At 41.5% G+C, this 26785-nt stretch overlaps 1 protein-coding gene across 4 annotated transcripts in view; it reads right to left on the bottom strand.

Annotated features, from left to right (window-relative positions):
- MALRD1 (MAM and LDL receptor class A domain containing 1) overlaps positions 1-26785 on the bottom strand; it is a 407541-nt gene that overhangs the window by 313070 nt on the left and 67686 nt on the right. For all 4 annotated transcript variants that reach the window (XM_068235591.1, XM_068235589.1, XM_068235590.1 and 1 more), the window contains 4 exons: positions 24916-25021; positions 21834-22201; positions 14610-15031; positions 2059-2146 (listed from right to left, as the gene is read on the bottom strand). In XM_068235591.1, coding sequence (XP_068091692.1) covers positions 2059-2146; positions 14610-15031; positions 21834-22201; positions 24916-25021 — 984 coding nt within the window. The remainder of the gene's footprint in view (positions 1-2058; positions 2147-14609; positions 15032-21833; positions 22202-24915; positions 25022-26785) is intronic.

Raw genomic sequence — 26785 nt, 5'->3', positions numbered from 1 at the left:
TACATTTGTTGATAGCAATGATTATATGTAATGATTGGGCTGACTATGATCACCTTTTAGTGTGTGTATAATGTCTTTTACATTTTGGTCTTTGATTCTTACCTGCATGTTATTGTATTTGCTGAAAGATCTTTTATATTTTTCATCTTTTATTGCTTGCGAAATGTAAGCGGCGCGGGAGTGGCTTTGGAGTTGGCTACCATGGCGCATGACGCTATAAATATACGCTGCTCTAATGGCTCCGTAGCCCCTGATGAGTCGCCATAGCGACGAAATGCGTAGGGCGGAGCTATGGAGCAGCGTGACGTCTGACGTCCGCAGACGCGCTGTCTAGTCGACGCATGCCACATTTGTTTGAACTAGCGGCGGTTTTGTATCGGAGGTACTGTACGTGCGGAATGCGAACCTACGATCCTGCTAAGGATTATGGTCGCTAACTCCCCAGTCTCAAACCGCACTAGTAACTTTGTTTTTATCCTGCTTCTTATTTTTATAATACATTTGGGAAAGTCTCCCCCTTTTACGCTATGTGAAGCGTTTGCTGTGCTTTTTTGAGGCTTTACTCTGTCCGGAGACACGCTGTGGAGGAGGATTGCCAGAGAGGCTGAGGGGTGGCCAATACCCCTGAGGCGCAGACGGGCCCAGCTAGGCCGCTCCATCTGGGGAGTCATTCCACTTAGGGGGGTGGTATTTAGGTGCCTCTCACCCCTACATGAACTGCTGATATTATAATCTCCGTGAGACATTTGAAATTTATAGACTCTATTGAGTATTGGGACTGGACTTTTGAGCGCTTTCTTTATTTCTGCTACTTTTCATATGCCATATGGTTATCATATTTGCATTTGTCCATAAGTATTATTATTCATTTAGAACTTAAAAGTTCCCAAATGTACAGTTTTTTGCTTAGAGAGCTGCCTTTGCATTTTATTCATAACTGGTTTTATTCATTATATATTGAAGGCATAAATGCTTTCAGTGTCTCTCTGTGCCCAGGAGCTTCTGCACAGTCAGAGAATGTGTCACATTCCTCACTTGATACAATTAAGTAAACACAAGATAACATTATCTGCATTTTGGATGCGTCCAGATTTCTCTGCACTGGACTTTCAAGCTCTGTGTTTAACTAATTGAATGCTGTTCTAGTAAAAAAAAAATGCTGGTTGTGTATAATATGCTGTAAATAATTTTTTAGAGCAAAGAAGAAATGCTGGGTTTCATTCCGCTTTAATATACAGAGCCACAATATTCCAACTTGCAACAAGTTGACACATCATTGCATTCCAGCGGATCAGGAGGTGTGTTTAGCTTACAGCTTACAATGGGTCATTTGCATATTCAGCAGTGATGCATTGTGGGACACATCTCAGAACTCATTCCAACCTCAATAATTGCAAATACTTTGTGATTAAAGAAGGCAAATGTTTGTTTTCCATAGCATTTTAGTAAGAGAGCTTTTTGGTCCATTGTAGCCCCTTTCACTCTCCTAGGAGTTTTGGTTCACCACGAGCTTGCTGGGTACTCTGTAAGGCCTAGTTCACAATATAAATCACCAGCACAGCGATTTTGTGAGCGATTTTCTAAGCACATTCAGAGCGATTTTGGCTTGGAAAAGTGCTTTTCTAAGCGCTTTTGTGTAGCGATGTTTTGTTCACGTCCTGACGTCAAACAGGAAATGAGCTGTTTGACATGGATATGAGTAAATACAATGTATTTATCCATTAAAGCCTCAGCAAATCACTTTTCAAGGTGCTTTTTTCAACACTCACATAAGCTAACATTGCACAATCGCTTTTAAAGGGATTTTCAAAATCGCCAGTGCTTCAAAATAAGTGAAATCGCTTATAATGTGAACAAGCCCTAACTCTTAATTTTCTATTAAAAACCACAAGCAGAAACTGAAACCTAGTTCTAAATCCACCTTTTCAAACAGACTTTATTTTGAAAGAAAGAAATAATTAACAAACTGCATACCGTAATTTAGTTACCATCAGTACAAGCAAATTAAAACTTTCACCAAACGAAACACAAAAATGTAAATATCTACCAGAAACGTACCCTTGTACAATGTACAGTTCAGGAATGACAGGTCATCGATTGCAATGTCTCCAGTAAATCCGTCACCCACGCTGCCTGTGATTAATAGCTGAAAAGAAAGCAATGTATACTTTACTCTCAGGATTTGTTAGTTTATTGTTGCATTCGGTTTTCTACTTTTTTTCTGGCACTCTAACTCAAGCCCACCAAGCTGAGAACATTTGAATTTGTAAATACAGAGGCGCCAGTGAAGTGTAAAATATATTTGGAACAGCTTAAAAATGGGAAGGGGGGGAGGGGGTACTGGTGGACCCACAGATGACACAACAGTAACGTATCGTAAAAAAAATCTTCAACAAAGGGCAACTGGAACAGTGTCAGAGGCACTAAATACGTCCTGACACTGTTTCAGTACGAAATAAACATGAAATATCTTTTCACGATACATAAGTGGTGGAACGCCTACCATAGGTCGAATATTACAGCGGTGACACCCATAGGATCCATGGGCTTCTGGGTAAGTTAACCCCCGCGGTCACAGGTGCAGTAATTAATCTTCATTAGAATTCCGAATTCAAGTACTCCAGTACTTGAAAGCCCATCCCTGCTCGGCTGTCACTGAGACAACAGAGCAACCAGGTGCAGCGACGGAACATTGGCAAGAACGGAGAAGATGACGTTAGTGCATGGTGGTGTATAGTTGGAATCTACGTCTTGTCAGAGCTGCACAGCCACCAGCAGGACATAGATTCCAACCATGTTGGCCTGGAAGCGGTTAAAGAGAACCAGATGCGTTTTTTTTTATCCTAAGAAGACACAAAGGCATGTTCTGTGCACAGTGACATGCCTCTGTATGCTTCTGTACCAGCCCCAGTCCTCCCCGGGCTCTGCTGTCCCCCCCTGAATAATAGTGTCTCACTAGCAATAAGCAGTTTGTCGCTAGCCTGTTGTTTACCTTGATGTATTTCCTGGCTTACCTTCCAATTGGAGGAAGGTAGCGGCGGGGGGCATCTAATAAATCAGTGGTGATTGACACATAAAGGTAAACAGCAGGCTAGCGACAAACTGCTTGTCGCTAGCCCGGCGCTAATATTCAGGGGGCGGGGGGGACAGCAGAGCCCGCGAAGGGCTGTGGCAGAAGCACACAGAGGCATGTCACTGTGCGCAGGACATGCCTCTGTGTTCTTAGGATTTAAAAAAGAACGCCTCAGGTTCTCTTTAAGTGTGGTGAGTGGTGTGTTGTTCATTCCGTCTCTTGAACTAACAGATATGTATAACCCACCTCAAATCTATTCTCAAAGTGAAGCTCCACATGAACAACCTTATTAAGATCTTACACAGGTTTCTACTGAAGACATCTCCTTACATTCCATGTACCTGCACCCATGAACATGTGTAATGACATCATCGGGTGTAACATACCGGGATGGCCTTGGTCATGCTAGCAAAGGGCAAGCTTTCACTCATCTAAGGGGGGGAGCAGGGCCAGTACTGGTGGCCCCCCGACAGACAACCCACCGACCAAAAAATTAGGTACCATTTGTTGCAACTAGTGAGCAAAAATTACGCCCATGCGTAATTAAGCACCGTAATACGCAATTAGGCATCATAATCGTAATGCAAAATTTCAGGTGAATAGCGTAATTAATTTCGTAGTTATTTGTTACCATTTGTAATTACGCATAAATTTATGCGTAATTTATGTGTAATTTCGTGCAGAATTTGGCGGTGAATAGCAAGGCTCCCATACCTGCTATTGCTACCAAAATGGCTACAAATTTTAAGAAGAATAGTAGGTACAAGTTACAAAAATAATTGTTCAAAAAGACCTTGTAGTTTGAGAAAATCAATTTAAAAAAAATTGTTCTTTTTGAATTTTTTTTTTTTTACTTTTTTACTATGTAGCAAATTTGGTAGCAATAGCATGTATGGAGGCTTTGCAATTCATTGCTAAAGTCGTTATGCGTAATTACGAATGCTTATACAAAGTCAATAGAATTACGAATTTGTAATTACATATAGGCGTAATTGTGAAAATGTATGCGTAAATTGGCGTAATCGTTATTAGCAGATTACGATCATCACTAGTTGCAAACAAATTTTCCCCCAAGGCCCCTGAGACAGCTACCCCCTCCCCCCAGATGACATGCCAACTTAACTGTGCCCTTGGGGCCCTGCAATGTCTTTGGCAGAGTAGTGTCTTGCCTTTTCTGGAAGGCGCTCCTCTGTCAATGCTCCATTGCAGGATCCCCAAGGAGCACAGGTAAGTTGGGGGGAGACACCTTGGGGGCCCCTATAGGCTCTGGGGCAATTGCCCCTTTGCCTCTATGGAAGCGACAGCCCTGGGTGGGGAGGAGTCATGTCAAGAATGTGGTCATGTGGGAGTAGGAAATGGGTGGAGCCAGGCAGCAACACTGGATTGGCCCCTTTTGTGGAACTGACTGTGGGGCAGAGTCAAAAAGAAAATAAGCCTTGTGCAGGTACATTTGTAATGTATGTGAGCATCACCCTCACAACCCAGGCACCCAGCCCCCATGCCCGCCCCACCCACACACCACAACCATGTCAGTACCACCATCCGTAAATCAATGCAAAATTGTTTATAACACTCATGTAGGCCTTAAAGCAAGATGGCATTTTGCTGTTTAATTGAATTTTGTGCAATATTTTAGTCTCACTCTCTTCCCCACTTTACACATTCTTTGCTGCTTTTGATAAGGCTCAAAATAATAACATTATCGCTTTCTTACATCTGTTATTCCATAGTCTTGCCAGCTACTTTTTCCCCTTTCAAGTCTTGCCAGCGCTGTGCCGACCCTGGCTTAAACCCTTCACATCCACCATTAAATAATTGATTACAGCACTGCAGTAACACGACAATGGTGTAAATAATGCAAACCTGAATTCTGTTATCCTAGCAGTGAAATAAACAATGTCCTTTTTTAAAAGAAAAAACTTTTTCTAGCAGACAATACCCTGAATCACACATATTCTGAAGACACCAGCCAAGACTGTGGCATTATAGATTGTGTGACCTCCTGAAGAGAGTTCCCTGGCTGTTTGTTGTGAACCTGTACAACAATGACACCTCCAGTCACGTCTCCTACACAACACCTCCAGTTTTGTTTCCTCCACAACACCTCTAGTTTTGTTTCCTCCACAACATCTCCAGTCTTGTCAACTCCACAACACCTCTGGTCACGGCTCCTCCACAACACCTGCAGTCAGGTTTCCTCCACAACACTTCCAGTCATGTCCCATACACAACACCTCCAGTCTTTTCTCCTCCACAACACCTCCAGTCTCGTCAACTTCCCAACACCTCCAGTCATGTCTCCTCCACGACACCTCCAGTCACGAGTCCTCCACAACACCTCCTCCACAACATCTCCAGTTACATCTCCCTCACAACACCTCCAGTTATGTCTCCTCCAGAACACGTCCAGTCACGTGTCCTCTGCAATACATCCAGTCATGTGTCCTCCACAACACTTCCAGTCACGTGTCCTCCACAACATCTCCAGTCACATCTACTCCACAACATCGCCAGTCACATCTACTCCACAACACCTCCAGTCACATCTCCTCCACAACATCTCCAGTCAAAACTCCTCCACAAAACCTCCAGTCATCTCCTCCACAACACCTCCAGTCACGTCTTCTCCACAACACCTCCAGTCTTGTCTCCTCCACAACACCTCTAGTCACATCTCCTCCACAATACCTCCAGTCACGGTGCACTTCAAAAGGTAGCCAGAGAACTACAGACCTTACTGCACAAGGAAAACAGATTTAAAGGGATTACTAAGATAAAAAGTGGCAGCGACTTGCTCAGTCACTCGACTTATGAAGAGGGACACCAGGGAAACTGAGCAGGGCAGAATGACATTGAGGGACCAGGAAGACTTCAGGGGGCTGTAGGAAGCACCTGGTAAGTAACTGGACACCCCGCTAGGACTTCTTTTTAACACACCAACCTACAGCATAAAGGAAATGAGAACAGGGGCGTAACTATAAATTAGCAAACATTGATGTCCCCCAAAATGCTAACTCCCTTTCCCTTGCCAACCCCTTGTGACCCTCATAGCCTGGGGGGCCCATCCTGCAAGGGTCATAAGACAAGTGTGGACATTGTAATCTTCATGCCCATAACAAGTGTGGCCACAAAAACACCTGATCTGAAGGATGCCCCTCTTATCATAGGTATTAAAGTAATAGTTGGGGCCTCCTTATAGCTTTGGACCCCCCTGCGGCCGCAGGGGCAGCTCCCCTGCATGAAAATTACTATTCTAAGGGGAAGTTTCAAATCTGGAAAAAAATGTCTACAGATTGTGAGTGTTGGAAAAATATTTCCAAACAATGGTTTTCTAAACAGGTTTTCCTATCTATTTGGGGAAAGGCAAATTAGGTAACGGGTTACATCTGCATCGTTGATTGGAGAAACTTGTGTGAGTTCACGTATCCTTTAATGCAGGAAAGAAACTTGCATAAGACAACCTCTCGCTCTTGCAGCTCATTTCGTGGGTTCTGCTAGGCTGAGTCCATCTCAGAACTTGGCGGCTGGGTCAATTTCCCGTCTACTTCTTTCAGCGAGTTTTCGCCCTCTCAGTAAATCTTTATAATTGGATTTTAGCAGTATAAATGTGTGGACTGCCATTTAACGAATCACCGTGTCCATCCAAACTTGCATGTCAATTGGGAGCCTTCTCGGGGGAGTGCAAGTACCGTGAAGATCATTTCACAAGTCATTTATTACTTCAATGAGGACAAATAGTGCCAGGCTTCTTAACACCGAGGAAAAAAGCCTCTTGTCCGACAGGTGGTCTAAGGCTGTATTGTGACTCCGATAATCTCCCACGGTCTGCAGATGGAAATCCATGGATTTTAGTCAATATACCATGATGGCAATTAACTGTTATTCTCACTAGGAGAGCACTAAGATAATTGTCATGACTTCAAATTTTATGGATGGATCGGCAGGTGATGGGTGGGCTGAGGAATGGAAAATGAATTCATGAGCAGAAAGAATAACTCCTCAACTAAAATAAGCCTGGTTGCCCACCGTAGGCTCGTGCTGACCATTCTGCTAGTGTACTTTTACTTAAACAGGAACTTAAGCGAAAAGGGGAGCAAAAATAAAATAGTACATTGCAAAGTGAGAAGTAAAAAAATTTGAGATCAAGAAATTATTTTATTCATCACATGTAATTTGTTTATATTGTTTGATACACAATGAGCCTGCACATCATCATCTTTACTACTGGCAGACATGAATAAAAAACAGACAGCACCAACTGCCATTATCTATAACCACACCCCCTAACAATGGGATAGGCTAAAAGGTTGTTTGTTTGTTTTTATAGGTAAACATATGGACAGAGGGAGATACTGGTTGCTTGGCAGTTGGAAACAGCTGTTATTTCTCACAGTGCAACAAAGCTCACAGCCAGGAAACTGTCAGGGCCTAGGTCCTGACATCACACTATGGGAGGGGTTTCACCACAATATCAGCCATACAGATGACCCTGATGATCTATTTGAGAAAAGGGAAAGATTTCTCATGGGAAAGGGGGTATCAGCTACTGATTGAGATGAAGTTCAATCCTTGGTTACAGTTCCTCTTTAAAGTTCCATTCCAGACAGATTTTCCTACATACTCATTTGCAGAGCTCGATTTTGTCAGTGTAGAGGTTCCTTGACTGGCTTAGCTTCCTTTGTCACAGACTGTCATTGCTGTAGTTTGCAATCTTTTCAGAGAGAGGCAGTCTGTGTCCCTCCTTCTTGCAGTCTGTAGACAGTAGTCTAGGAGGATCCCAGCAGCCACACATGCTTTTACTCATGTGACCAAAATTTAACAAGGAATTTTAGCTGCAGTAGTAGTATTTTAGACATAAAATGTAATATTCAAAGAGTACTTCCAGTGAGAAAGACAGTCTGTCATGTAAGGCTCTGTCTTAAAGAGGGATTGTCAGCCACAAAATCAAATTCCATTTACCCATTGCACTGTGTGTATTATGCAGCTTGCAGCCTTATCTTGCATTACAAGCACTCCAATCTATTCAGAAATGTTTCTGCTGTAATAAATCTTATCTCAGTCAACCTGGCTCTATTTGTTCTATTGCCAACGAGAAGGAAACTTGTCATCAACCCTCCCACCTTCCAGCTCCTCACTGATTGGCTGAAATCTGATCTATGCTGTGCTCACGTGTGTACAAAGCAAGCTAGCTTTGACAGTGCAGTTTCTAAGAGAAAAAAAAAGGAAGGGAAGAAATTACATCAGTATTGGCTTCAGTCAGAGGATATTAAGATGGCAAATGCCTGACACAGAATTCTCTTTATTTACTATATAAAATTCACTGAACTCAAACGTGGACAGTACAATACATTGTTATGTAAGTAGAATAAGTAGTTATCTACTTATATAAGTGATTTTTTTCCTGGGATAGTATAGCTGCACCTCCTGCTTTAATGCTGCCAGTAGCGTTGGGTCCCAGGGTTAATAGCTCACCTGCTGCTGAGTAATTCCTTAGACAGGTGAAGATCTGGCCCCTCCATCTGCAAGGCAGTAGTGGCCATTTTTTTCTTCCAAAGCTATGTCCACCCTCACCTGCATTGCCGCAGCCCACCCTCTGCTCGGCCACTGAGCTGGGGCCGGGCCACGGCAATGCAGGTGGGGGTGGCTAGAACTTTAGAAAGACTTTATAAAAAATATCCACAGTGGCTTTGCCAAGGTGGGAAGGTGTTTATAGCATTGATGAATTACAGGTTGGCGGGTGAGATATTAACCTTGATTAACCCACTGATCCTGGCAGCATCAAGACAGAGCCTTACATTACAAGCTTTGTCTTTTACGTTGCAAGGAAGTTCATGGCCATCTCAATCGAGAATCCAATATGTATATAAGTAAAGTAACTACAAATCATTGCCCCCCCCCCCCCCCCCCAAAAAAAGCTTTGATGGGCCCCCCTTAACCACTGAAGGACCACAGGCTTAAACTCCCCTAAAGACCAGGCCATTTTTAAACTCAGCACACAAGTGATCCCCTCCCCCTTTTCTGCCCACCAACAGAGCTCTTTATACAAATATTTATTGTATTATTTTTTAAATAAATATGTGCATTTTATTCATATTTTGTTCTTCCCCCCGCCAGCCAATCAGCACGATCGGCTGTCATAGGCTTCAGCCTATGACAGCGGATTGTTTACCTGCCTCTAGAGGGGACAGCCTAGTCACACGGCTGTCCCCAGTACAGCGCTGCCATAGATCACAGCGCTGTACCTAGTAAATGGACGGCAGTTTCGCTGTCTAACAGTCTCCTACCGGTGATCGCCGCTGATGGAGACTGATGGTGGAGCAGAGCTCCGTCATTCAAGCACAGATGCGCGCACAGTGGCGCGTGTCATCGCCTGTAAAACACCACCCAGGACTGCATGCCGATCGGCGTTAAGCGGTCCTGGGGCTGCCGCCGCATCCACGCCAGTTGGCGTGAAGCAGTCCTAGAGAAGTTAATGTTCACAACCCTTCCATTGCCTCCCTTAGTGACCCTCGTAGCCTGGGGGTTTATCAAACAAGGATTATAAAACAAGTGTGGACATCAGGATCTTTACACCTATAACATGTGTGGCAACACAAAAATACGTGATTTGGAGTACTAGGGGGCTGCTTCCCCCTAGTTACTCCCCTGGCCACCTGCCCTATCTCCCTGACAGCTTCGTATTTGCCGCTAGAGCTCCAGTTTCACTGTCTAGTGGCGAGTAAGAAGATGTCAGGGAGACGGGTTGGTTGAAGCTGGAGTGAGAACTGGTAGCTTTTATTTTCCAGTATGTTCCAAACACCCGCTCTGCATGGGGGAGGGGGGGGGCAGCTAGGGCTACACATTAGGGGTTGGCCTATTGGCGAGTTCATTGCCTTTTTTAGGCCAAAAGTTTGTGTGGAGGGAGGAGGAGGCCAAGTACAGATACACCAAAAGCTTTGCTAACAATAATGAATTTTTAGAATAATCCATTTTTTTTATCCTGAATTCATGTTTTCCCTTAGCGAGATTTACTAGCGTCTGAGCCTGTTGGCGGTATATAATTACCATCACGAAGATGCCACCCTAGGAGTCGATACAGCTAACAGAAGTAAAACTGTCACGAGTAACGAGGTGGCGGTGCAATTAAAGAGGACATGTCACCTTTAAAATATTTCATAAGTCAGTTTTATGTACCCTGTAAAATGTCCCAGCATGTTCTATTTGCCCCAAAAAAATGCAATTTTCAGCGCCGTGTCTTCGGATAGAAGCAGTTGGCCAGAGCACGGGAAGAGGCGAGAGACTGGAGCTATATTATTTTATATGCCTCTAAATGCTCCTAAATGTAGGCACATCATTAAAACGGCTATTTTACAGTTTTTAGTGGCACAAATATAAAACAAAGCAATTACCACCTAAAACATATCCCCATATGTTCTCTGACTGCTTAGCGAGAAATGAGGGCCCTCTGTAACTTTGAGCTTTACAAACTATCATTTTTAGCAGAGTTGAAATGGTCTTTTATTTATTTACTTCTATTTCTTTTTTTTTTTTGCTGAAATTACTTGGTAAGAAAATAGTGTGATTTGTTTTTAGCTAATGCTGCTGGTTTATGATTTTTTTATTTTCCTTTTTTATTTAGGGTAGGCATTTGTGTTTGAGCAATAAGACACACAGAGCCTTTAGTACCACCTCTCACCTAACCATTTCCAATCATTTTTCCTTATCATCCACATCCAAGGCCCGGGTTCTGGAAAGGTAACAACTGCCCGGGCCTTGGGTGGCTGCATCACAAGGGGAGTGGCTAGACAAGGAAGAGGGGTGGCTGGACATTGAAGAAGGGTTGCTGCATACGGAAGTGGAGGCTGAAAATTGAAAAGGGAAGCGACACAAGAAAAAGGGATGCTGCCGCTCAAGAGAGTTACACATGAAAGAGAGGCTGCTGTACATGAATGCTACACATGAAAGAGAGGCTGCTGTACATGAATGCTACACATGGAAGAGGGGGTTGCACATAAAATGGGGGGAGGGGGCTGCTGCTCATGAAAAAGGAGCAGCAAGAAATTTTCTTGGAAGCACTAAAATTATAAATCCAGCCAGCACCTATTTTTTCCAGATTTCTGGAGAAGATGGGTATGATTGGTGGAAAAGGAGGCTCTGTGCTGTGCATCAGTAGCTGGAGGAGAGGGGCCCAGCATTAGCGGCAGGGGCTACTGTAGCCCCGCCCCCTTACATGAGTAACAGAGTAATGTTGTTATTATGTAGTGAAGAGTGTGGCATAGTAGCTAGCACTCTCGCTTTGCAGCGCTGGGTCCCTGGTTTAAATCCCAGCCAGAGCACTATCTGCATGGAGTTTGTATGATCTCCCCGTGTCTGAACACACGCACCACAGTCAATTAACACACGCACCAGCTAGGGATGGTTGGGATAGATATAATTATCATGGCGATCCGATTTCCATTTGAAAAAATCTGCATTGTCTAATTGTGGAATCGGAAAAAACTGACTCCCATGAAGGCCTATGGGAAAATCTGCATCAGAAAAATCGCGTTTAGTGGAAACAGGCCTAACAGGCCTATAGGAGTCAGTTCTTCTGCATCCATTCTGCATCCAATCTGCGTGTAGTTGAAACAAGCCCTAAATGTCTCTGAGAGTTGAGGTAAATTGGATTTCTGCGGAAATCCGATTTTCGGATTCTGATTTTCTGGTCAGAAAGCCAATTTCTGATGAGAAATTTCCGACCATCCCTAGCTGGTGTGTGTGTTCATGTGATGTGGTGCGTGTGTCATTCCATTACCGGGGGGGGGGGGGGGGGGTAGTCCTGTATGTGCAGAGCAGCTCCAAAGGAGAGCTATGCATTACCCACACCTGGCAGCAATATAGGGCTCTCCTCACTTGCTTTGCAGTTGGCATGTGCTGTGCAGCCATCCACTCACAATTTTACTTCGGTCCCACGCTTGAGAAAGACTCCAAACCTTGGTTAAGTAACTGGCAACTATCCAGCCAACCAGTGACCAGCATCCAACAGGTAACCCAGCCCCCAATGAACAAAGGCAAAGAAAGGACACGGCGCTCAGAGGCTGTATGCAACAACAAGCTGTGTTGGAGCATGTAGACATACAATACATGTTTCGGGTGGAGCACCTGAGGAAGGGCTCTACCTGAAACATGTAGTGTGTGTCCACTTGCTCCGATACAGCTTGTTGCTGCATACAGACTCTGAGTGCTGTGTCCTTTCTTTGCTTATGTGCTTGGGTCCCATGTCATGAGACAGGGACGGAAGCTGCTTGGTGATTGGCTGGCTGTACGACATTTGTATAGTGAACCGGAGTTTAAAAGGACCTGTATCGCTGCTGGGAGCAGGTAACGTATAATGTTCAGCTCCGCTGCCACTCCACTTTACAGGACCACCCTGCATATCTCATTCCAACCTCCCCCCCCCCCCAGCTCCCGTTCCCCTCTGTGATGATAGTAAAGAAAAAAAATCTTCATTTCCGATTTCACGCTCAATGTAGACACCGCTATTTATAGTGCTAGTTTGTTGGAAAAATGAGTTCCATACGATTTCCTTCTAGATTTCAGTAAAAGGGGCAAGCTAAGGCTTAAGAGACAAATTAGGATGATTTTGCAGTGACAGTATTTTTCTGAAACATCTGTAAGGTGAAATGAATCTCTTGAAGGGTGAGAACAGTTCTTGGAAATTACTGTAGAGTATATAATTCAAGCTAGCTACGCAGGACCTTTAATTTTCAGCTTTACCCCTGATGACCTTTCTAATAAATTTCTTTCTGGTAGATGAAATAAGTAAGAGAGTTAACACATAACTCACAAAAAAAGATCAATAGCACAAAAGATAATACCAAACAAAGAAAATGTATGGTAAAATCAATACCGAAGGCTAAAATTAATAGTTTAGGTTGACTTCAAACATACTTTTAAAAGTGTGGATAAAAAAGTATTGAGTGCATAAGTCTTTTCAAGTGAAAACTTGCTCAAGTGAAAACGTTCTTGTTTTTGGCACTCGCCCCTCACTTGACTGACCTATCAAGTGACTGCAGAATGCTGGCAACAGTTTGTTCAGAAGAATTAACATGAAGCCCCCCCATTCCTCCAACCCATAGGCGAGAAGTGTGATGTTACTACAACAGAAGGAATGAAAACCTTGTAAAACTATGTGATAAACGCTTAAAAAAAGGGGGTGATTGTGTGGAAAAATAATCACAAGATACAGTGCATATAAAATAAATAAAATACAGTATTTCCGTAACTGTTATATGTACAGTTTATAAAATACAGTATTTCTGTAACTGTTCAAATGAAAACGGTCTCCACTTTGCGGATGATCCTTGTTTTCTAGTGGAGCTCCACTAAGAAAGTAAACAAAAGAAAAAATAATGGCATTTTTACTAAGGAGTCTAAAAAATGGCAAACCCCTTAAAGAGACACTGAAACGAAAAAAAAAATGATGATATAATGAATTGGTTGTGTAGTACGGATAATTACTAGAACATTAGTAGCAAAGCAAATATTCTCATATTTTTATTTTCAGTGGTTTTTTTTTTAATAACATTGCATCATTCTCTAATATTTGCAGTTTACACACTACTCAACATTCTAAATGATTTTACAGAGCAGGCCAGTGAACTTTTGACCTGTCCTCTGGAGAGAAAAAGAAGATACAGTGACTGACAGTTGAGATCAAGCTTCAGAAGACAGAGCTCTCTGCGACCTTGAAAGTCGTGGAGCTCAATGACTCTTTTGCATAGATAAAAACTGGAGTTTTTTAACTCTTCCTGTACTGGAAACAATATTAGACTTATGTCTCTGCTCCTAATGTGTTATTTCTTAGCTGTACTACACATAAAAATCATTGTATCATAATTTTTTTATCACTTCAGTGTCGCTTTAAACCTCAGGAAAAATTGTTACAAAAACATAACTTGTTCTGGTGTTGTCATGTTAGGTAAGAAACAGATTAATAAGTGATGAAGAAGATCTGCACAAACTTTCGGAGTCACCAGCCTCTAGGCAAAAATGTTAAGGGCATGGAGGAAGAATACCCTAATAGTATACTGATAATATATTCTATAAAAGTGGAGTATGGTACCATGTTAGTAATGTTAGTCGTGTTAGCTCTTGGGAATAAGAAAAAAAAAAGAGTGTACAATGCTAGTATGTACGTTCAAAATATTGTTGATGTTTGTATGGAGAAATCTATCATTTGAATTAAAGTAGTGCTTTTATGTAAAAATGAATTAGCTATCTGACTTGAGACAAAATTTCTTTGGTGTATAACGCATGGGATTTGTACAGTAAATGTCTCTGTGGCCTTCTATCTTATTTAGACATTGTGAACTTTTGGGGTGTAGGGAACTGAAAATGTGTGTTATATAGAAAATAAAAAAATGAGATGCTTAAAAATGGTCCCCTTGAGTTACAAAATATACCTCTCACAATAGATTTGATCTGTCTTTTTACATACTATATTACTATTTTTAGCCTATGCGGTCCATAATGTCGTAATAATTCAAACACAACATACAATATGTTTCTAAGTTACCTGAAATGGAAGAGAACTGTTTATAAATAGGACTTTCTTCAACCACCAGTTTCCTTTATTGCCAAATGCCTGCCACAGAAGCTGGCCTCTGGTGTTCCTCAAGGTTCTCTTGTGGACTGCCAAAGAGTAGATCTGCTTTCCGTACATGTGATAATAGAAGCGGAAGATGCAGGTCTTGTTATTGTTGTTGACTGTTGCGTCTATTTCTGGACTCAACAGGACGGCCTGGTTCTTGTACATCTGAGGCTCTGAGGTCTCAATGTAGAGGTAATGTCCTCTGACTGTTCCTATTGTATGGTCCTTCATAGGTCCCGTGTCAAGAGTTGGAGTTTGGCCTTGATATCTGGTCCAGTCAAAGTCATCTTCTTTGTCTTGTGACCAGTTACACAGTCCGTCTTCAAAGTCACACTGTAATTCTGAGGCTGGAAGGAAGCATTGTTGTGGGAAATTAATGACAGAGATGGACTATGGCTATACGCACATTTATTTTAAACAAAAACATTTTTTCAAGCAAATAAATAAAGTCGTGTGCTAAAGGCTTATTAACATACGCAAAACAATATTATCTAAGGTCTTGGGATGGTCCTTTAAAGAGACTCTGTAACAAATTTTTCAGCCTTAGTTCTTCTATCCTATAAGTTCCTATGCCTATTCTAATGTGCTCTGGCTTACTGCAGCCTTTCCTAATTGCACTGTCTCTGTAATAAATCGTATCTCCTTTCCTCTGTCCTGTCTGTCGGGCTAAGGCTTGAACGTGTGGAATGTGCAGGGCTGCTTGTAATTGGATAGAAGCGATAAACACCCTCTGCAGGCCCCCTGCACACTCTGTATGACTCACTGTAATAAGTAGTTTTAATATTTTAATCTCTGAGCAATCTAAATATGTGATGATTTAAGCTCTCTTCATAACTAGGGCCCTGTTGTGATGAGAACAATAATTATCTATATTGGATGTGACGCGATTGAGATATCAAAGCTATAGATCAATTATATATGTGATATTGATAAGACTGATTGAAAGAAATCTTCGATTATTTAGGTTAGGGTAACAAGGCTGTTGTGGATATTCTATAGACTATAGTCCTGTTCTCAGGAATTCTATGCCTAACCATCCCCCCCCAGTCAGAAGCTGGTAAGACAGCTGTATCCCATTATGTCTCAAGCCATAGTGTTACAATGAGACTGCCAGTTCTGGTTTGAGCCAGATGGGAACGTGCTTTCTTTGTGATAAATGAACAGTTAACTAAAGTAGCTAGGTTCAGTAGTCGACCAATAGAGACTACAGCATTGTTTAATTGGACCAATCACAGATAGTCTCGTGTTATACTGTGGGCCCAGCCCATTTCTTTATGTAAGGAGTTTTAGGCGGGAGTGGGTCATTCTGCCATTTTCACTTCACAGACACACACATACTTTCATACATACAGACATACAATCAATTTGTTCATTTTTTGTAATCATTTGTAACGTAACTAAGATTTGTACCTTTATTGATTTATATTTTTGAATATTCATGGAAAATCAATAATGTTAAATAAACAACCACATCCTTTTAAATGATTTACTCTGGTCTCTGAAAGACTTTGTTCTTAAAGTACAAATCCCACATTTAACACTCACACACTCTGTTTATGTGAGCCTATCACAAGCTGGTTAGTTTGTTTGTAAACACTGCCTAAAACTGTTAATTCTGATATTTACGTCAGCGCTCAACAGGTCTAATTGCAATTAGGAATATCCCCTAGGGTTCACCACCCCTCAAACTCAGTGGCACAATTAACACAGTTTTTTCACAAATCTATCACCAATACAGATTCTCCCATACTCAACACATATATAAATTAACACAAGTGATATTCATTAAAGCACCGTATCCAATCATTCCTAGTCCCCAATGGCAACAGTAAGGAGGATTGTATGCACGAATATATCTTATACACAAGCATGCGAATGTGAAAGTCCCAGCATATAAGTCCCAATTCAGATGTGTATCCAAATACTGATTAGAGTTTCCTATTTCAAATAGCAACAAAATCCAAGTTTTTAACAAACAATACTGCTCACCAGATTTCCATGCCAATCATAACAGTTGGCATATATCGCGTACGGCCCAGCCAGTACACCTCCTCCGAACTTTAAAACCACACCGATCTCCTGTATCTTCAATGTTGTGCCAGCCAGTCATGGAAGAAAAAATATATACTTTCTAGTGTAGTATGTATATACTTGATGCACACCACCGCGTGTAGGACATTCAAGCCTTCACCAGTTTTCACCAGGTGCCCCTCTAAATATCCCAGGCACCATATAACCACACCAGCCTCTTACCAGATAACGTGGCTGACCAGCAGTGGTATCACTTGTGTTAATTTATATATGTGTTGAGTATGGGAGAATCTGTATTGGTGATAGATCTGTGAAAAAACTGTGTTAATTGTGTCACTGAGTTTGAGGGGTGGTGAACCCTAGGGGATATTCCTAATTGTAATCAGACCTGTTGAGCGCTGACGTCTCATAAATATAATAATTTTAAAAGGGTATATACACTTCCCATTGGTGACAGCGCACCAGGCATATACCAATAACAATATTAATAGCGAATCAGTGAGGAGCGCACTTTAATTAATTATCTTTAACATAAAACTGTTAATTACAAGCCAGGATTGCAGCAGGGAGTGGCAGAAACAGCACAGAGGGGCCCAGGAGAAAGTAAGGAATAGAATGGTATGCTTTTTAGTGTAAGAATATTAGAGTACAGATTCTCTTTAAAGGGCATACATATTAACCTATTTTGGTTCCTGGATGTAGAAACTACGTCCAGGAACCATGCGCGCTACCGTAAATATTTACCTAAGGGTCTAAACTTTTTAAATATCAATGTAAAGATGAAATATTTCTATATTTTTTTTATTTTAAACTTGTTAATAGTGATAGATGCAAAATGGAAAAAATGCACCTTTATTTCCAAATAAAATATTGTCGCCATACATTGTGATAGGGACATAATTTTAACGGTGTAATAACCGGGACATATGGGCAAATACAATACGTGAGTTTTAATTATGGAGGCATGTATTATTTTAAAACTATAATGGCTGAAAACTGAGAAATAATGAATTTTTCCATTTTTGTCTTATTCTTCCTGTTAAAATGCCTTTACAGTAAAATGGCTCTTAGCAAAATGTACCCCCCAAAGAAAGCCTAATTGGTGGCGGAAAAAATAAGATATAGATCAGTTCATTGTGATAAGTAGTGATAAAGTTATAGGCTAATGAATGGGAGGTGAACATTTCTCACGTGAAAACCACGGAACCTGAATGGGTTAATCATTTGCTGGACGTAAATATATCTGGCACTACTGGGTAGTCTTCTCCATTAAAAAGCTTTATTGTGACAGGCTTCTGTAAATACCTTTACACGCATAGAAAATATTTCACCATTGCAACATTTACAACATGGTTAAAACATACCTTCAGATGTGCTCTACCTGTGGGACAATGTGCAAGCAGCGGTCCGCCAGGAGATTTGGGTGCAGGGTAAAGCTGATGAATGGCTCATTCTGCTCCTGCCCAAGTCCCTGTAGTGCTAATTACTATTCCCCTTCCAGGTGGTCCTGGATAGTGGGGGGAAAATGTAATTCGGCTTCCAGCTATTGCTGGTGGCCGAATTACAGTGTTTCTATTTTAATTTTGGTGCGTTGTCTTTCGACGCACCCTAATTACTCACTTAGCGTCGCTATAGCCAGAATTCCTATTACAGCCTATGGTGGTGCCGGCTGCACCCAAATCTCCTGCACAGTTTTTACACCGTTCGCTTTCAAGGACCACTATCACGAAAAAATACATTCATACATAAGTATGAAAACATAAGATGTATGTATGTCACAGAGTAAAATGCTCTGTAAATTACTCTTTTTCTTACGTGGCTATCATCACAGATGGTAGTAACAATCTTTGAGATCTGACAGGTTTTTGAATAATCCATCTAATCATGTGGGATTCACAGGAATTCCTTACTTTTCAAAAGCACCCACTGGACAGAAGTGGCTCAGTCCAACTGCCAGTATAGAGTGCCATGAGAGGGCAGGCTGGCAGGCATCTTTGTATAGATCGTTTCTAGGGTAATTATAGTGCACTTTACTCTTTGACACATGTACATCTTGGTTTCCTTAGTTTCCTAATGCTAAAGGTTGCCACACACGATACAATAAAATCATCCGATTTCACGGCAAATCGATAAATATGATTGGATCTCCCGAAAAAATCAAACGTTTTTTTTTTCCATTCGACTGGAAAGTCTGATCGGATTTCCCATTTCCTATTTTTTATTTTTTTTTATCGATCCGGAATGCAGTAAATTTTTCTAAAGATTGTATGGTGTGTGTTAGATAGTAAGTTTATTAATATACACACCCTAGCAATTTGTTGCAGCTATATTTCCCCACAGGGCCCCTTAGCCAGCTGCGCCCCCTCCTCACTCACCGCCCAACTTAAAGTGTACTAGAGACGAAGCACCCTCATGTATTTTACCATATATATCAGTGGGAACATTAAATAAAACATCTACCCAACTCTCTCTGTCATTCTTCACTGCTCAGCCTGCTTGTTATCAGCCCTGATAAATTCCCTGACTGAGCATTCAGTCTGGCTTGGCTCAGGAATCATTATAGCTGAGTCTGTCTTCTCTGATGTCTTTTCAAGCCCAAGCCTGCCCCCTTCTTGCTCTGCTTTCCTGTTCTGCATACTCGCAGCATCACAGAGAGCTGTGATGAGATGGGAGGAACTGCTGGTGCCGAGGAATTTTTTTAAATCTAGATTTGTTAGTCATTAGAGGTTTTTAGAAATGGTGATTTCATTTTGCACACAGCCCACTAAATAATATGCTTTTCTGATGAACTGAGTTTTGCATGGAGTTTTAGTAAAAAAAAAAAAAAAAACACACAAAAAACGGCACACCAGAGCAGCAAAAATACCAGGTATAGTATTTATTTTGTAAAATCTATCGGGGGATATGTTTATTTTGTGCTAAAGCATTCATCTCTGGTTTCCTTTAACTGTGCTCCCCAGGGCCCCTGCAATGACTTTGACAGAGTAGCAACTCCCCTGTCCCAGCGACATGCTCTTCTGTGGTGCCCACCGGGACAGGTGAGATGCTATTCTTTTAAAGATGTGTCAGGGAAAAACAATTAAGTTGGTGGGGAGACACATTGGGGAGCCCCTATAGGTTCTGGGTCCCTGGAGCAATTGCCCCCTTTGCTTCTATGGTAGCACTGGTCCTGACTACGAGGGAAACTAACAATGGGACCAGCAAAACCTCTCCTTCTCCCAAAGCCCTTTTGTCCCAAGGGGCTTTTGCCAAACTCTGTGTGCTAAAAAAAAAAAGAGGTGGAGAAAAAGTATGGGGGCTTAAAGTGATGTCTGTTTGCCACCCTTACTTAAAGTGGACACAGAACTTCCTCCCTGCTCTAAAAAATAGCTACAGCATGATAACCTTTATAGTGAAAAAAAAATCTTCATTATAGTTTATGGAAATCCTAAAAAAATGAAGTTTAGCACTTGGGTTCACTTTGCAGGAAGCACTGAAGGGGTTAAGCCTCAGTGTTTACTGTATGCTGCCTGGGCAGAGCTTTCCTGCAGTCTATTCACTGCTGCTGAGAAGAACTAATCAGACACTTCGATCTGGGTAAAAAAATACAGACACACAGAGCATTGAATGTCTTCAGGAACTATACTGTATGTGAAAGAAAGACTTTTCACCGTGTGCTGTACAAGAGTTCGATTCAGTTTTACAAATTGCAAAAAAAAAAATTAAAACTTAAACCTAAGCAGTTTATTAAACCCAGTTGATGTGTTCAGTAGTCATGACTGCAGAATAACAGAATCTAGATTACAGGATTTACCAGCTTTCTACATAAACAGTGGCTCTTTCTCCGTGTCTCCAGCCAGGGAAAAACACAAACCAGCAACCCTCAACAGTCTAGATAATCTTATACATTAATTAAACTATAACAGTGCCATCTACAGGCCAGATGTATGAACACCACTCTAGGGTTGAAATCCCTTTCTATTTTTATATACTCCAATTATTGTCTCCTTTTTTATTGTTAAAATGGAAGTGAGGAAAATATTTGCTGCACAGACAGTAAAAGCCTTAGGTCTTCTTACACTCTCTCACATTACTAAAAAGGGTGAATTTATTGCTGTCTGTGCCCCCATCAGATAGATTTTAGTTTACGCTTAGTGATTTTTAAAGCTCAAATGAAACGTTTCAACTAGAGTTCCATCTTAAAATGAACCTTTAGCTCTCTCTGATATCATTAACAAAAGTCAGATTTGTGATGCAAGAGATTTTAGCTTAGTATAGCAGCACGTCACATGTCAGGCCATGCAGCTGTTGCCGGGATACAGGAACCTGCTGGCAGGTTAGACATTTTGCAAATGCTGTGTTTCATCTCTGCAGATTTAGCCTTTTATTACAATTTCTCCTAATCATCTCAATATCAGAACATCAAAGGCAGATAACATTACTAAGGCAAAGCACTAGGCATCCTCAGATTCACCATCATGTATATCAAAGCACATAGCCATGATAATATAGCTGTTATGGAAAATTGCAAGGAAATAGGCCTCCAGATAGAAATGTACAATTTTTACACTACATTAAAGTGTTGTTGAAAATGACTGTTTACATCTTGATATTCATTTGTCAGAAAAATCTACTACATGAATTCAACAGTATATAACAAAATTACAGGGTAAATGTCTTTTTCGCTAAAGATGTCTAAAATTTTTAAAGCAGAACTCAATGAAATAATGAAGGTTGTCAAACTCAAATACAACGTGGGCTAAAATTGAACACTGGAACCAAGTCAACCTCAATGTCTATTGCATAGGTGACAGACTCTGGCCTGTGGGCAAAATCTGGCCCGGGACGCCATATAATTTGCCCCACCCAGTGGTGTCAGTGGTTATCATTAGACTTGGCAAGTGGCCAGGCTCCTCCCACTCCACCTGCCCTCTTCCTGTCTTTGTAATTCAAGAAATTGACCATAACCACACCTGATCTGGAGGTTGAAGCGCTCTATCAGAGGTATAGAGGGTAAGTAGTTGTGGCCCCCTATTGTACTGAGTCTCCCTGAAGTTACAGTGCTGTTGTCCCTTTAGAGTGTCGCCCCCTGATCACAGCTGATTCACATTATTGGAGTAAAACCGAAGTTACACTTACTGCAGTTAATCTCATCAGAGCCATCGCCACAATCGTCAATCAGATCACACACCTGCAGACTGCTGATACAAGCCCTGGTGTCTGCACACCAGAAGTGGTCAGTCCCATTGCAACTAGATGCAGGCGGAGGAAGGGAACAATTCTCAAAAACAACGTCATCAATGGCAGATACACCTTCATAGAGGCCCACGCTGATCTTATTCACGGATAAGTGAAAGGGGTGAGACAGGCGGTCCAGCTGAATTATCCCCTTCCACCACTGATTCCCCTGGTTGTAGTAGGTCCTCCAAAGGAGGGTGGGGCTATTCTCATTTTCAATATGTAGATGAATCTCTACTACTCCCACAGACAATCCAGAGTTATAATACCTGAAGTAAGAAAAAACATTCTTTTGTAAATTAAAGTGGATCTCCGGGCATTATATTAATGCTAGGAATGGATATTAACATCCCACTCCATTAAAGTAAATGTCAACCAAACTAAAAAAAAAACGAAACTTACCTATGGAGAGGGAAGGCTCTGGGTCCTATACAGCCTTCCCGCTCCTTTCACGGATCCCTAGTTCCAGCGTTGTCATCCCCTTTAGCAGTGTCCAACCGATCGGTTGAATACTACTCTGTACCGCCAGAAAAGGTTTCATAAGTATTCAGGAGCCTGAGTGCTGCCAAAGACAGGCGGCACTGTACTGCGCATGCGCGAGCGCCCTCTCTTGAAGGGCTCATGAATGCACAGTAGTTAGCCACCCTTCTTCAGGAGAACTCAGGGTTCCGAATACTTCTGAAGTCCCCCACGGCGGCAGATTGGAATGAGGTGACAGCATTGGAACAAGGTGACCAGGAGAGAATGGAAAGGTTCTATTGGACCCAGAACCTTCCCTCTCCATAGAAGAGTATCTGTTTTTTTTATTTCAATTTACATTAGCTTTAATTAAAGAGACTCTGAAGCGAGTCTAAATTCACTTTTTTTAACTTGTAGCCAGAAGCAGAACTATAAGCCCTGCTAAACCACTGCTTTCCAGCGGCAAAATGAGGGGTTTATACCCCCCAAATCCCCCCCTGCAAAATCCACGACTTTCTTGGTCATGGATTTTGCTGCCCCGGGAGGCAGAGCTTTCAGCTGTAGCTCTGCCTCTATGCGCGTCAATCGCTGCGCGGAACTCCACCTCTCGCCCGCCCCACTCTGTGAAGGAAGATTGAGAGGGGGGGGGGGGGAGAGGCGGCGATCAGCAGGGATTGACGTGCTAAGTGGCAGAGCTACAGCCATAAGCTCTGCCTCATCAGGAAGCACTCCCCAGAGTTAGGAGAGGGGGTTTGGGGGGTATAAACCCCTTGTTTTGCCGCGGGATAGCGGCGGTTTAGCAGGGCTTATAGTTCTGCTTCTGGCTACAAGTTAAAAAAGTGAATTTAGACTCAGAGTTTCTTTAAGTAAAGTGTTTTTTCAGAATAAATTTTCTAAATATATTTTCAGCCCCACTAGCTCTATTACACGATTGGTGAATTGAGCTCTGAGCATGCACCACTTTAGGTAAATTATGTAATTCACAAAACACATAGGTGTTGCGTATATAACATGGGTTATGCGAATTACATGAAGTGCTGTGCAAGCCACATAAATCCTGTTAAAGTGGACCTGAGCTCAGAACTCCTCTCTGCTCTAAAAGATACACAACAGTATAATAACCTTTAAACAAAAAACATTTCTTTGTTACAGCTGATACAATTCCTAAAATAAATCAGCGCAGTTTCTACTTCCTGATTCATGGAAGCAGACATATTGTTTACAGACTGTGCTTTCAAATGGGCTTATCTGCTTATCTGGTATAGTCATGTGACATAGGGGAGGGATCAAATACAACTAGTGATTAGACACAAAATGAGGGGGGATTACACAGGTTAAAATCTTTTAAATACATACAGGGTGCATTTCTGTTACATTTTCTTTTTGTCCTGTGCAAGAGTTCAGGTCCACTTTAAACTTTACATATACTGCCTGCACACATTAAGTGTACAGCGGTTTGGTGAATATAACCCAATCCTCTCAGCAGCAGTCTGCACCTTCTAAAAACAACAGTCAATGCCAGTTAGCATCAGCAGAGGTGTAACTGCAACTCATGAGGCCCCACATGTTCATGAAGTCTCTTGTTTTAGGCACGCATGAGCAATAGCACCTGCCATTATAGATAAAAGAGGACAACAGCAACATACAGTAATGTACAGCGCATACAGCCCATGGACACAGAGTGCTGTGTTGATTTCACAGTGTATACCGGTCATTTACCCAATTCACACCTTACACATATCGTGTGCCCCATCTCTGAACGAACACATTAGGAAAAAGCTGGGCCACAATGATCCTGGATCCCACAGCAGCCACTATGGCTACAGTTATACCCCTAAGCACCCGGCAACTTCTAAAAATGCACTACTGCTATTTTAGCACTTTCAGTGCAAATGTGCCCTTAAAGGGGACCAAGTACCATTTTTCATGCACTTTCCCCTGATTTCTAATAGCTATAAGATCTGCCATGCCCCCCCCCCCCCCTCCCCATTCTATCTGCCCTTATTTGTCCAGGGGCAGGTGTGAAGACAACATCTGTGACTTCTCTAAACTCTTTGAAGAACAGTGTCCTATCTCTCCCCACCTCCCACCGCTGCTGATGAACGCTTTTGTTTGCATTCTGCTAATGTATACAATAAAATAATTACATCAGTCCTTATTTGCCTGAAATTTCTGTGGTGGGGCAGGCCCTGCCGTATGCAGAAGTAGGGTAATAAAAGCTTCTGCTAAACTTTTACATGTATAAAAAAAGGTAAAATTGAAGGTTTTTTTGTTAATAAGCCACACTGCTAGCATGCATTTTTAATATGCTAACAAGAGACCGTGGGTGCTAAAAATGGTACTCAGTTCACTTTAAGCATGGCTGTGATACTCCTTAGATATCGTTTGGAGCGCTCCATTTGACTTCCCGTGTCGGCTATCGCTGCTGTTTAATTGTAAATGCCTTTTGCTCTCCCACTGATAAGAAGCACAGCATGCAAAGCAGAAACTGTTATCAGAAGCGAGAGATGAAAGCTTTGCTCACCAGAAGATCAGGGAACAGCCCGTTCCCGCCTGGCTGAACTTCGGGCTCCACAACGACGCAATCTGCGAACCATTGCTGTTCTTCTTCTGAATAAACATGAAGTGACCTAATATATCAAGGCATAAATAAATAAGCAGCCATGTTACATGTAGGGAGGTCAGTACGTGCTTTTAATGTCTTTGAAAGCTGGTGGGCAATTGATCAGCTTCTACTCCCCCATTAAAGTTTTATTCTGTTTATCAAGATTACAGACCCTCCGTTCGGCCACGATAAAAGGCAAAGCTGTTTTCCGAGTGTGGATGAAAAAGATGTTATCGTGTAGCTGAGCAGCGTGCTGTGATCACGTAGAGAGGTTGTCATTGCGCCTCGTGGCAATCTCGCTTCTAAATCACGTCATAAAATAATGTCTCACTTCTCAGTTGAACTATACTTTGGAATATGAATATTTGTAGTTACTGTATATTATCTAACCTGTGCAAACGCACGCACAATTACTATTGCCAGCAGAGATTGGGACTCGATCCCCTTGGGCAACAGATTGCGCGGGGTAATTAGTAGCAAGAATATCGAATTTCACATAGTAGTAATTTTGCAGTGAAATTCGTAGTTACCATGCAAAATCATAATGTGAAATTTCAAACTATTGTAAAAATTAATTTTGCAAGTAATCAAATCAAATCAAAGATAGCTTTATTGGCATGACCAAGATTCATACAGGTATTGCCAAAGCAAGGGGAAAAAGGGGGACATGAAAGAGGGGGGGGGTAGGGGGACAATGGCTAAGCAGTCTGTGGACATATTTAGGCAAGTAACCACAATTTGAATGCATAAATTTGCAATGACTTGTAATTTTGCTAAATATTTATTTATGCAAAATTGTTTTCTCATTCCCATTGACTTCAATGCATTTGGTAAAAATGTATTTTGGAATATAATCCCCCATAAATGTTCACATCTTTCTGACCATTATTCAATTTATTTTTTCTCTGAAGTTTTCTCCTAGGTGATATTTGTACACCTTATCAATAAAAGGACTTTTAAGCCACCAACAAGCAAACAAATACTTTTTCTCCTGCATTTTCTCCTAATTGGTCTTTTCAAACTTGTCAATAAAATGCCTTTTAAATCACCAGCAAGCAAAAAAATACTTAAAATAAAATACATTTTGAAAGTACTTTTCCACCTACTTTTTGGTACTTTTTTAATTGCAAAGTGCTGAGAGTTATTTTAAACAGAAGATGAAAAATGTATCGCCTAGGAGAAAACGTAGGAGGAAAAGTCAATTGGATAAGGGCACATGGCCCATATCCAATTAGTTTTTTCTCCTGTGTTTCCTCCTAGGTGATCACTTTTCATCATCTATTTAGAATAACTTTTCAGCACTTTGCAATAAAAAAAAGTACCAAAAAGAAGGTGGAAAAGTACTTTCAAAATGTATTTTATTTTAAGTATTTTTTTGCTTGCTGGTGATTTAAAAGGCATTTTATTGACAAGTTTGAAAAGACCAATTAGGAGAAAATGCAGGAGAAAAAGTTAATTGCATATAGTCCTTGGAGGTACTACTGTGCATCTTCTCTTTAAACTAACTTTTCAACATTTTATAATTGAAAAAGTACCCAACAGTTGGTGAAAAAGTACTACCAAATGTATTTATTTCCTTGCTTGTTGGTTGCTTAAAAGGCACTTTATGACGAATAGTGAAGATAACACCTAGGAGAAAACTCAGGTGAAAAGTGAATTGCATATGGGCCCACGGCCCATATGCAATTCACTTTTTCACCTGCGTTTTCTCTTAGGTGATAATTTTAAACTGTCAATAAAATGCCTTTACACCACCAGAAACCAAGAAAATACTCAAAATAATTTTGAT

This window comes from Hyperolius riggenbachi, chromosome 5 (assembly GCF_040937935.1).
Source record: "Hyperolius riggenbachi isolate aHypRig1 chromosome 5, aHypRig1.pri, whole genome shotgun sequence".
NCBI classification, from domain to species: domain Eukaryota; kingdom Metazoa; phylum Chordata; class Amphibia; order Anura; family Hyperoliidae; genus Hyperolius; species Hyperolius riggenbachi.
This window is presented reverse-complemented; position numbering and strand designations above follow the sequence as displayed.